The 13255-nt window shown below is 34.3% G+C and overlaps 2 protein-coding genes across 9 annotated transcripts in view; one reads left to right on the forward strand and one right to left on the reverse strand.

Moving 5' to 3' along the window:
- Positions 1-3524: 3524 nt before the first annotated feature.
- Positions 3525-5408, reverse strand: LOC132700665 (transmembrane protein 183). 4 transcript variants are annotated; one of them, XM_060668144.1, is made up of 5 exons: positions 5196-5408; positions 5057-5137; positions 4922-5002; positions 4058-4867; positions 3525-4005 (listed from the first exon to the last, which is right to left on the reverse strand). In XM_060668144.1, the coding sequence occupies exons 2-5, from the start codon at positions 5085-5087 to the stop codon at positions 3773-3775; spliced, it is 1155 nt and encodes a 384-aa protein (XP_060524127.1). In that variant the 5' UTR covers positions 5088-5137; positions 5196-5408; the 3' UTR covers positions 3525-3772. The 4 variants fall into 4 exon arrangements, with proteins under 4 accessions (XP_060524127.1, XP_060524126.1, XP_060524129.1 ...); XM_060668143.1 differs by having other exon boundaries at positions 5192-5408; XM_060668146.1 differs by having other exon boundaries at positions 5265-5385.
- A 167-nt stretch (positions 5409-5575) lies between these two features.
- The window catches only part of LOC132700655 (liprin-alpha-1), a 148171-nt gene continuing 140491 nt past the window's right edge, over positions 5576-13255 (forward strand). For 4 of the 5 annotated variants that reach the window (XM_060668123.1, XM_060668125.1, XM_060668124.1 and 1 more), the window contains exon 1: positions 5576-6118. In XM_060668123.1, the coding sequence (XP_060524106.1) occupies positions 5870-6118 (249 nt within the window). In that variant the 5' untranslated portion in view covers positions 5576-5869. Of the gene's footprint in view, positions 6119-7012; positions 7099-13255 lie in introns of those variants that run through there. The other variant, XM_060668126.1, reaches the window with a different exon arrangement.

Below are 13255 nucleotides of genomic sequence, written 5' to 3' on the forward strand. Positions count from 1 at the left end.
GTGAAAAACGCAGGACTTTTTTTTAAACACAGTGTATATTAAGATAGAATATTTAATTTTGTACATTTAAAACATTCTTTTTTCCATCTGGAGTAGGGCCTTTTAAATGGATACGTGAGATTGCCTAATTCAAGGAATTCAGCGATGATATGCGGATGAAATTTGGTCCATATTTTTTCTAGTATTAGCTCGTAGGTTATTGGTTACTAACTGTACCAGGGATATTTTTTTTTCAAAGAAACTTCTACAGGCTACTGTAATGCTTTTTACAAAACTTCTGGATTCTTCCTGCGTCGGTTTTTGCTGTAACAGTTTCGGTCAAGCTCTGAAGAAGCCAACAGGATGATTCGCGAAACGTCAGCAATTTCGACTAAGCAAAGACCGATGCAGGAGGAATCCAGAAGTTTTGTAAAAAACATGTACCAGGGATAAATTTAAAAATTTTATACTTAATATATTAAGTAATAATTAATAATATTTTTTTTATAAAAGCTTGATATTTTCGTATTAAAAAGTTTAAAGAATTTCGTAGTTAATTACTTCTCAAGTATACTAATATTGAAAGATCTTACTTTTTTTTTAAGAAAACAATTATATATAATATTTTTAGTATTTATGATGGGATCAATATTAAGAATAACCGCACAACTTCCATTCAGTTTTCCCTCTAGTTTAGAAATTTAGTCTTCAAATTTTATTTTCCTCACTGAGCTGCTTCTAAATTCAAGTAATGCCACATAAATTCGGTTTACTCCATTGTTTCAAATTCTGCTTCGTATGGGTGTAGGATAAAGTTCAATGTATTTTCTAAACTTTTAAATTGATGGAATTTCTACTCAAAAACATGTCTTATTCGATGCACAATCATAAAATATTTTTAATTGCATTTTCTTGGATGTCAATGCAAAAATTATTGTGTTTTGAAAATATTTCTGTAATTGAGGAAAATATGTTTTCAGTTCTTAATCCTTAGTAAAGATGTCAAGTTCATAAATATTAGTTCAGACCAAGTTTATCATTCAGCTCATGAAAATGCAAATTGAATAATAATTATCCACATAAATGAGAAAATCTATAGCAACGTAAACAAACAAATGGTTGCCTAGTAATCGGAGGTAGTTCAAAAGCTTGCGTGGATCACGCATCACGGATCATCTATTCTTCGTATTATTGCTGCCCGTAGACACCATTGTACCCATAGACCCACCCTATCGCATTTTTTATTTAAAAAAATCATAAATAATGGTGGTTTCCCGAAATTTCCTACTTATTCATTCTTCACTCGTGTCTTTATGTAGATACACGTGTGGAATTAATTATTCAACCTCAGCTCCCGCAGCAGATAATTTGAATCCTGCGTACACCGTGAAATGTCGCAAAGCGGATTATAGGCATTTTTTTATATTTTCCAAAAAAAAAATTACGGATTTCTGACGCAATGATTAAGTCAAAAGAGAGAAGAGGACCATCGGTGAAGTATTAATGACACGTTTGCTGATAAAATCAGCGTCGTTTATCTAACAAATTGGCTGAAATTATTAATCCATATGTTAAACGATCTATAAATGTCATTCAGTCCGGCTGCGCCAAGTACGTCGCAATTAATTAACGAATATTTTTTTATGATGTGTGTTTACCGATCGACTTTGGTTGTACCGTAACAGATTTGCGAACTTAATTACCTTTTTGAAAATATTATGCATCGATTTATACGAGATGTCTATAAATGCAGTTATGAAATATTTTAGTTTTATTGTTATTAATTTTGCATTACGCCTTATGATGAGCAAAAATTTTTCATATTTAATGACCGACTTCCCTCCATGCTTACCCTATCACATACTCTATATCCAGGGTGGTCCGAATTATAATGCCTTAACTTTAGCAGCGTATTCATCAGATGAAAATACGTACAAATGTTCGTATAAACGTATGCCCCACAATGCAGTTAGATGTTTATGTATGCAATTTTGGAATATTAGGGTATCTAAATTTATTAACAAAACTGCGATAAACCATTGGCGGATTTTAGTGCAATTTGGGACGCACAAAAATCAGCAACCCTTTGTTGAAAGCGGTTTTTTTTAAATTAAGCAACATTAAACAAATAAATAAAACGAAATAATCTCCTGCAATGGCTCTTATGGACGCCATCTTTTATTTTGAAGTACGCCGGATGTCTTTGCAGGATTCTCAACAAATCTTTGTTGTTTTGTTATGATAAATTTTACAATGCAACCACCAACACTCGGTTAATGTATGATATACGGCGACAGATTTATCTAATCATCAACCGTACCCTCTGAATAGGGCAAATATAATTGAACGTTTACAATAATTGTGAAATTAATCAAATTAGGTAAATATTTATCCGCAAACTCAAATAGGCGTATAATAGGTTGGCGCAATAAAATCTTTGGATTTGTATGGGTAAACATCCCATATACCGAGTTTCTGTGTGCTTAGGGCATACAATTTATATCGACGTGTTGAGCTGGATTGGATATATTTTTTAATAGGTTATACTGGGTCAAAATTTACATTACAATTAACCTCTCTCTTTGCCAATAATGATAAGTGTTTAAAATGTATTTGCCTAAAACTTTTAAAGGGCTTCTAGAGGAGCATTTAGAACTAGATCTTTCGGAGAAGCTTTTAGAGGCGCATCTACCCGAAAATATTGAAACCCGTGCGGTAAAATCCCAGAAATGTCCGAAGTGGCTCAGATCCGTGGTAAGCGTAACTGAAGTGGTAAAGTGATGCTTCCCGCACGCTAGACCGGCGTGTAATTAGGCATTTTACAGACGGGAGTAGAAAAATTATATAACTAATCTATTATTAAAGATAAAAAATATGCACGTCAAAAAGAATTGCAGCGTTTGTAAACCAAAACTGACAATTAATATAGTAACTGCGCAGCATCCTATTTATCTTAATTTTGTCGCTAAAACCCATCGCATTATACCCATAGGCAAGTCGATATTCAAATATCCTCTTCTGGATGATAAATTGTCAAACAATCGTTCCTGGGAGAATAATCCGTAACCCATATCTCTGCATTGTTTGGAAATTTTATTGGTCACTTGACAATATGTGAGCATGGTAGGTATACAGGGTGTTGTTTCCCCGGCAGTGATAATTTACTCTATATAAAATTCTAAATGTGTTCTAAAGTCTAGCGTTTGTTCCATGCTTTTAGTGACATTACTTGTAATGAACGTACCATACTTGATAGGGATTCTCTATTTTAAATGCGTTAAATAAATGAATACGAAAAACAGTTTTTTCCCTCCAGCGTGGTATGAACATCATGTAGAAGCAAACCATTGCAGGCTACTGTAATACATATATTGAAAATCCCATGATGGGAAAACGATAAATCTGTTCCCTGCGCATTCACCTTAACACAACTCGACCGTCTAGGGATATACAAAATGGTAACAGTTCAAATAAAGCAAACGAAAAATTTAAAATTTTCCACACACCAGGTATGTCATCCAAGAGTTATGGAAAGAAAAACAAACTTATTTTCAAAAAAATGTGTTTAATAAAATGCAATACAAAATAAAATTACATGTAGGATAGATACAATAGGTTTTACCTATAAACTCTAACAACTCTTAAATCTTTAGTTTACACAATCTTTAGAATTTATCTAAATTTCTCTCAGCATTAAATGGTACTACAATTTTAGAAAACTTTTGTATATAAAACATCCATAATTAATCATAAAGGGATTAAAATGGACACTTTGATTGAATCCTCTAAGAACCTACCACCATTCTGAGTCACTTACTTCATGATCTAAATTGTGCGTGCTGTGACTATATGGATACAAAGGATGCCACCAATTCAGCACATGGATTTTAACTATAGGATCAAAAATCAGTACTGCATCATCTGCAGACTTGGTTGTCGAATTAATACTTGAGCCAAATACCAACTGAAGCCGATATTGCCTCATATTTTGGGACAAGTTCATAGATGTACTTTTCAGTGTTAGTCCTGGAAGTAACTACCTTGTCACCTTGGTCATACGGGATGGAAGGATACTTACCAAAAACATCTGGGACCTGAACAAAGTAGGAACAAGTGATTTGAAGAATCTTGCAGTTTTCTTCAGGGTTGGCAAATATGTCATCGGGAACCCTCAGCACGTCTGGTGTGGAGGAATTGGTCCTGGAATGTATGGCAGAATTGGATTTTTGCCTCAGCTTTATGTAATAGACCCAAGAATCCTCTTTTATGCAACAGTACCAAATCAAGTCACACTTATATCTCTCTAAAAGTGATGAATCATCAAAATTACGAGAGAAATATTTATTTTCCCGCTTCTGAATAAATGGATCATACATATAATGAAGAGCTCTTATTACAGAAGCTCTAAGACCATATTCTCGTACAAGGCACTCTGGTTGCAATTGTTCTGGTAGATTTGGAACACTTTTATAATATCGTCTATACAAACGAAACCAAAATTTTGCGGAACACACCACTTGAAAAGATGATCTGCAAATGGCAGCAAAAATACCAACATCTTTGGGAGATATATATTCAGATATTAGAAACCAAACATCTAAAGGATAAACTTCTTCAATGCTATCCTTTCTGCACTTTTCTGCAACAGAGTCCAATTGCGTTATAACTTGAGCTTCATCTTTCTGAATGACAACCGATGCTATTTCCTCAGTTTCAGAGGTATCAGTATCAGATTCTTGAGGTACTTCTTCTTCTTCAACGTCCTCTTCAGTTTTTTCTTCCTCGGTCTTTTCAACTTCTTCTTTCAATACCACCTTCACATTTTTTAAAGATTTTCCTAAACGAGTTATAGGTTCAGCTGCATCCGCAAATTCACTGATAGTTACATCTGAAGCAATAAATGAGTTTTCTTTGCTAGTTTTTTATTACAGTAAAAACATACCTCTCATCTTCTTGACAAAGTGCGTTTTGCTAGAATTTTTGTCTAACATTTCAGCATCCGCAGAATTACTGATAGTTACATCTGAAGCAATAAATGAGTTTACTTTGCTAATTTTTTATTACAGTAAAAACATACCTCTCCACTTCCTAGATTTTTTGTGTGGCATTTTAACATTAATGAGCCTTAATTTTCATAAAAATACATGATGCATTAAACCTAAAAAAAATCATTAGCAGAGGCAGTATTAATTACAACTTTACCATCATTAACTGACTGCTAGTAGTATATACTCCGTTTAAACTACTCAAGAATGTTCACTCATTTAAAGTCGATTATTACTCACAAATATCACCACACCAAATAAAGTGTTGTCACGATTTGGAATACTTGACACTCAATAACAGAGCGAGTATGGGGAAACGTGATGTCACAAAATATACTAAAGCACACACAGTTTACTGTTCTCGGAACTGTGACAATAACAGGAAGCTGTAGATGTTCCATTCGAGCACCTCGACCTTGGCCCATACAAGTTATTTTATTTTCTTGTAAGAGGCCATCTATGGGTTGGTGGACAAAATACTAGAATTCCATCAAGAATTAAGTTAATAATGGAAACTGTTTTATCGGTAGGAAAAGGGGCTAGTTTGACATTGGCTTTAAAATGGCTGTCAAGCTATAAGTTTGTGTATCTTGTGTATGTAGATAGTTAATAGAGGGATGGAATTTAAAGGTGTGTCGTTGTAAATAAGACGAAATTATGTTAATAGGTGTAAATAAACTTTTATCGGCAATGTGCTTATGCGAATACTTGCCACGGTTTCTGTGTTCATCGTCGCCTATTAGTTGAAACTAATCGTATAATTTTAACCTAAAGGGTTAGGACGGATAATATTGAATTAACGGAACAGTTTCGCGGGTGGTTTGTTTATAAAGTACGGCGTAAACATGTGGAACATGATGTGTGACGTTATGCCGACGATATCAGAAGACAGTATCAGCCAGAGAAGTTCGCAATTCTCTGGCGAAGATGCCAATTTTGAGCAACTAATGGTGTCTATGTTGGACGAAAGGGACAAGTTGATGGACAGTCTACGAGAAACCCAGGATCGTTTAGGAGAAACGGAGATCAAATTATCTGAAGTAGAGAAAGAACGGGATTCTCTGCAACGGCAAATTGCCGCAAATTTACCACAGGTAAGTCCGTCTGGCATCGCGCATTTTAGTCGGCGCGCTATGCTGATGTTACTTTTATGTGTGGAGCATTATTGATTCTTTGGTAAACCTTTGCTCGCCATATTTCAACCCAGAAATAGGTATCGGCCGGTTCATTTTACACCATGTGCATACCGAGCAGTGTCCTAACATTTGCCACTGAAACGTTAAAGATTTCTGGCGAAACTCCGCCCTCTGGTACTTGTCAATTTCGGTAACCTAGGTTACCGTTATGTTGCCTCGTCAATAATATCGTTTTAATAGTAACCAGACCAAACAAATTAACCTAAATTATTGTCCGGGACTAACAGTAATTGAAAAACGTCCCAAACTGGGTGTGCTTAAATCAATGTACATATTATTATTTGAACAATCCGCGTCAATCTTTATACCTGCTAATTTGTTGGCAATGTTTTAAAACTGCGAAACGGCATGTAGTAAATGGCATAATAATTACAGATGTAACTGTGTCGTAATGGCATTGCTAATGACAACTTTCGTGATTTTAATTTCTAATTAGACATAAATTGCATAATGGTTTTTGTGTTGCGGGTGTTGCTTAGCGGTCTCTTGAAGTACCAAATCGCGTTCCCGTAGTCTCACATTACTTTCCGTTTAAATTAGATAAATTGATCGCTGGGAACTATAAAGAAGTCATATATTTCGATTCATTTCATGTCGGCTTAAATGATTTTCTGTTTTCTGATTGCACCTACAGGGTAGCACCGACGTTTACTAGCGAGATTCCTATCAATACATCGTTTGTTGACGTCATGTCATTAATTAATGCGTTCATTCATAATAGGTATAAGAAGCCGACATTACCGGAACGCCAATCGATATCCTTACGAGATTGTGACAATCTAAGCGTTAATCTTGTGTTACAAAACGGTGTGACGATGTTTATTCGCGCTTTACAACCTTGCAAGGTCGCAAAACCACATTCATTTTGTTCGAAACCGGTAAGTGTATTTTTTTTTTCGGAGTACAATTCCCGAGATTTGTTTTGATGAGGTTTACGATCAATGGATAAATTATTTACATCGGATGGTTTGATTTTATTTGGTTATATATCCCATTTTCTTATTAGTCAGATAATGGCAACAAGAACTCCTGCATTCCAGAATTCCGTTACAACGTAAGCAACCCAATAAATAAATAAATAAGAAACATTCTATTCTAAATTTCATTTTTTGTTTTATTTGAAACAGAAATGCCAATTCAGCACAAAAAACTTTTCGACTATTGCCTGCTGTGGCAGTTAAACATTTTGTTTTTGCTCGAGTAGCACCTAAAAAAGGTAAATATTTCCCATAGAATTAAGGGGCTTGGTTCTGCCCGCTTACCATGTTTTTTTGTAATAACTGTTGCCTACACAGGGTGTTTGGCGGAAGGTTAGTCTTGGTGCCACAAACGTGCCCATTTTTGTGTGTTTTTGGACTTTAATGGGTTGTCAGTTGACCTGCCAATAATGTAAAAGCAACGACAACAAAAATAGGGGGCATAAGCCTGCCAAGTTTGGCTAGCTATTCGCCAATCACCCTGTGTATTCGATATGTGTATTTATACTTTTGCAAGACATTTGTTATGTTTTTAAAGAAAATTTGTCGTTTTCAATCTTGTACTTCCTTTTATACCCATATCCTATGTGAACATTATTCTACACTTCATACTGTCAAACTCAATAGAGAGTTTGTCAAAATTTACTTTGAACATCTGAGACTACAGTTTATGAATGAAATGCCCTGCATTCCTATTTATCTTTTTTTAATATTGTGATAAAGAATCGACTTTTATAATTTTCGAAAAAATTTCGACCATCTTTTGATGACGGGGACGTGGAACTGGAGGAGCTGCCTTAAATAGCGCTGCCGGTGGGTGGCTAAATTTGATCCTCTATTTTATTATGCGATTAGGGTACCGGCCTTGTAAGCGATACACTCCCGGGTTTAGGTTAGAACTGCCTCTAACGTATATTCAATCGCCCTTCTTTGGTTTTATTTACTGCCTAATTAAAACTGACTTTTAATTACCTAATTTTTTTTAAAAAAGCGGAGGAAGATTAATACGGGTGAAATATCTAATCTTCTTATCTGAGATCTGCGCACGATGTACAGTACAGTACAGTACAGTACATGTTTTTAAGAAACAAAATGAGATACAGGGTTTTTTTCAGTAAATGGCGTCAGGCAAAAAATAGTCAGTAATGAATCGGATGTACAAATTGACAATAGCAGAGTTTAGCTATTTTCTCATGCATGAAAACCATTTTTGTTTTAGTGTGTGAGTCGGATAAGAAAAAAAATCAATGGCAAAAAACAAACTTGATTGAAACCGGATGGGAACTTCCATTTGATATTGATATTGGAATATTAAATAACAATTGTTTAAGGAGTTTTTTCTTATATATATTATATGTTATACATAAACGATCTGTATGTTGGTAAATTAATTATTTTTTATTAATTGAGCGAGAAATAAATAGAAAGGTACAAGACGAAGTATATGTTTTTCTATTAAATCATTAATTTTTTATTTTGTTTGCAGAGGAAGGAAATTATTTTATTCTGACTCCGAATAAATTGTCAGATGATTAACTCCTCTAGAAGAGGATTGTGTACGTAAACCAACAAACATTGATAATTGTTTATAAAATTCATGATTATGTCGTTGCATACAGAAATTATTTATATTTCCTGTGGTATATTTATGAATTTATGTTGCACATGTCATGGATAGTTCGTAAAATTTGGAGAAAGTTAAATTTACACTGGCAACAACGCACTTCAACTTAGCACGAGCGTTTCACAAATAGGTCATCAAGCTTAAATTTGTATCCAGTAATTTTAATATGCCGTTCTAATTTTCCTTGCGGACTGATTTGTTTTTTTCCCACACACAAGCGCACACTGCAGATATTACGAGGTAGGTATTCGTGTGAGTCGATGAAAGTCGGAACGGATGTTTGAAAATAAAACATCAGATTTCCTGTGTTATTTGATTTTATTTGGTCGGCACCGTCCGTTGAAGACCGACGACAAAAATAGAAAGTTAATTTTAAATGTAGCTCGTCGTCCTAGGTGTTGTTGACAAAATGGCGAATGCGCGGCGGATAAAAATTCTTGTTACTCGCGAACCATTAAAAAAAAAAGAGAAAGCCTACATAGTTTCGTCTAAGTGATTGAACTGACAAAGTAAATAAAGCGAGGACCATTTTTTTGCGGCGTTTGTTTTTTTGACATGGGTTGCTCCATGTTTGTTTTTTGTTTCATCTTTTTTTGGTTGGTTCTGCCATCTAAATGTAAAGCGTTTTTTTTTTGGGGGGTGGGGGGCTGGGAGGGCAATACGCTTGCGGCCCACGTTCGCGGATTTGTTTGCCCAAAGCCTATAACGTTTCTTTGCCGCGCCCCTGGTCAAACTGCGATAAACCTTTTGGCGTTTGTTTTTTGGTTTTTGTTTAATTTCTGGTTGAGTTTGGGTTAAAAATGCGTCTAGCTCGCTGTTGTTCAAATCTTTACGTGAAAATAATAAAGGAAAACTAAAGACACCTAGTTCTTTTCCTGCGCGAAATAGAAAACTTCCTCTAAAAAGCGATCAATGATGAATCTTTCATCATCTGAAAAAAGTTGCTCATCGTTGTCTATTTCTTTGTCGTTATGTATATTCGTTATTAATTATTATTACAAAATACAAAATATATCTAAATTCAGTACTGAACTTAAAGGAATGAATGCTTTTTGGTTTTTCATAATTTTCGAATTTGACGCAGTATTTTAACACTAATAGCCGTTTTTTAAAGCAAATATTCAAAAATTTTATTGCAATATGTCAATAAGAGTGAATAAAATTGAGTTAAAGCTTTAATTCAGCGCACTTCCTATATACTCGAGAATACAGGGTGTTTAAAAAACATGCGTTAATGCTCCTAGGTCATTAATAAAAAGAAGTAAAAAAAGTCATGTTAATGTAGGTACCGAAGTGCCTAGTTTCCAAGGCACAGGGTGTTCAATATTTAAAAAAACGATTCTTCGATAATCCTTACGACACAATGTTTCATTAATGCTTCTTTGGTGCTTACTTTGTAGTTTATTGTGAGCGAAGTATCCAAAAAAATAAATGTTCATAAAAATACGTTTGGTCAATTGTTATGATTTCAATTTATCGCCCGCATACAAGAAAACAATTTCAGAATCAATTTTTGGTAGATTCTTCAAAGTAAATAACATAGTTTGCAAAAAAGTCAGGTCTTGGACAATACTAGTCGTTAGGGCACCTCTCGGGACGGCACTGGATTTCACAGCTTATTGTAAAAAAGCCGTTTTTTAATGGTATATTTTTCAACAAGTGTGTGTTCAGCAATTGTTTAATAGACAAATGACTTAAAAAGGTTACCAAACGTGTTGCATATACTATGCTTTCTTTGCGACCGTTAGTTTTTGCAAAACAATACGACAGGACAGGAGGGTCAGAATTGACAAACGTCAAAATTCAAACCGTGCGGTAATATATCCGAGAACATCCGATTGCTCCCAAACCCGTGCGGTAATATCCCGGAAATGTCCGAAGTGACTTGGATCAGTGGGACGTGAAACTGATGTGGTAAAATGTGTATTTTACAGGGAGTAGAAAAAAATAAATATGTTGTTTTTTTTCCTATTTGGCTTTAATTGTAATATTTTCATCAACTTATATTAATAATGATTAAAAAGTTTACCAAATGCATACTGCATACTAGACTTTTTCTACGACCATTAGTTTTTGGGAATTGACAAACGTCAAAATCCAAGCCGTGCGGTAATATCTCCAAAAACATCCGATTGCTCCCAAACCCGTGCGGTAATATCCCGGAAATGTCCCAAGTGACTCGGACCAGCGGGAAATGAAACTGATGTGGTAAAGTGACGCTTCCCGCACTCTAGATTGGTTTATAATTTATCTTTTACAGAATGGAGTAGAAAAAAAAATAGTTAACACTCTTTTTCTTCTTGACGAATCTTCATCCGTGCGCTTGTTTTTGGAAACGATCCACCCTACCTACAAAAAGTCACGTGACACCCAGCAACTTTCGTATTGACCTCATTTTTTCTAACTGGTCACATTACGAGACGTGATAGAATATCTTATCATAAAAAGGAAAGCATTACAATTTGGTCATTATTGTTTGTTTAATATTTTCAGGAATTCCTTCAATTTCAGTGATATCTTGAACATATTGCAATATTTTTTTAAAATTTTTAATTTAGTATCTATGACCATATATTAAAGTACATTTATGAAATAAAAATAAAAAAGAATTGTACCGTCATTAATCAAGAAATGCGGGAAATTGTTTTAATAATATAGCCGTCATATTATCCGGTTTACATCGCTTGTTTGAGCACGATCGGCGTGGCCCGAGCACCTGGAAATTTTGATTTTTGCAAGTCAAAAATGGAGGAGATCGGGTTTACTTAGAGCCCTCCCCACGGCGCCCATAGATCATTTTACGACGGTTTCGGTTATTATACGAGCAGGTCAGAAGCGATTAATCATCATCACACGCGTTATATTCATAAAGGCCGCCATACGCCGTGGCCGCGTTATTAACGCGTGCGTGTGTGACGGCTTCTCGCGGCCGCTATCGTACGCGTTACAAAAAAGCTTCCACGAAAACGGCCCCTTTGTGCGAATTCGAAAAACATTGTTCGTTACTTTTGGGTGCGGTTTTTCCTCCGTGTCGACTTTTGTTTGTCTTTGTTCGTATAACTAAAACGGATTTTCGCTCGGGATTTGAATAATTTTTGCATAGGGTGTCGATGGGAAGCGGTAAAATGGAATTTATCAGCAAGCATAAAATGCAATATGTCGTGAAAATCCCCCTTGACGGGGGCGTAACCGGATCGAATCGTTATACGATATAGTTTCGATAAATCGGGATACGGACGCCGCCTGCGGTGTTGTAGACGGGAATCGTGGAGAGAAAAACTAATAAAAAAAGAAGTAAATTTTTATAATTCGTTTATTCGTAAATGTTAGAACAAAAATTGCACCATCGTCAGTCAAAAAGTCAAACATTCTAGTTAGGAATGTTGTCTGACAAATCCATTATGCTATTTAAATTAAAAAAATATTATGTAGTACTTGTTATATGTACTTTAAACACGCTTCTCAGCAAGACGGTTGGAATACCCGACCCCGATCGTGAGAAGCTGCTGTGTTCTAGCCGTGCAGTTGAAGAAATATAATGATAAACGTTATGTAAATTATTAGTAATCTGCAGAGTGAATAGTAAACAGCTAGTGACTTTGTTACTTTTGGACGAAATAAGTTATTAGTTTGGAATGAGTTGTTTAATTTCACCGCAGTTTAATTGACGAATCGAACGATTTTAGCCGATTTAAAATGCTAACTGTAATAAAATATTGTTTATGTACATTCTCAACTATTATGTCAGTTTTGTTTTAGTGTTCTTGGATTTAGTGTTCATAAAAATTTAAAAGGTTTTTCTTTTTCAAAAAATACAAAAAAATATTGGTTAAATCTATATAAATAACAGATTTTGCACATCCATAGGATTTCAGATATTTAACGGATATCAGATTTCACAGACATTTCATGAATTTTCAAATAATTTTACGAATTTGATTGATTTTGAACAGCAATTAATAAATTAAAAATTATTAAATTAGAAATAGATATGAAAATATATAATAAATTTTAATACTTTTAATTTATTATTTTCATTTATTTATATTTTATTATTAAATAGTTACTATTAAATATATAAAAATTATTTTAATTTTTTTTGCTCTCTCTTCAGATTAAAAAAAATATATTTAGAAGTTAAATAAATAAAAGAAAACTTTTATGAGTTCATTGTGTATGTTTCTTTATATAAATCACACAAAAATTATGGCATCGCATACAGGGTGTTTCACTGCAAACTGATGTAATCAACATGAATTTGAAAATATTCGAAGTCATACTGTAAATAACTTGCAGTTATATCAGAAGAAACTTGCTTATTTTAAAGAGAACCATGTTTCCCATATTAAATTATTTATCGTGTTTAAAACATTTAGTAAATAATTTTTATTCTTATTAGGTTGTGCAGGGTTTTTCTCACAATTTTTGAAGTCA

This window comes from Cylas formicarius, unplaced genomic scaffold, assembly GCF_029955315.1.
Source record: "Cylas formicarius isolate icCylForm1 unplaced genomic scaffold, icCylForm1.1 PGA_scaffold_4__25_contigs__length_36172078, whole genome shotgun sequence".
NCBI lineage: Eukaryota > Metazoa > Arthropoda > Insecta > Coleoptera > Brentidae > Cylas > Cylas formicarius.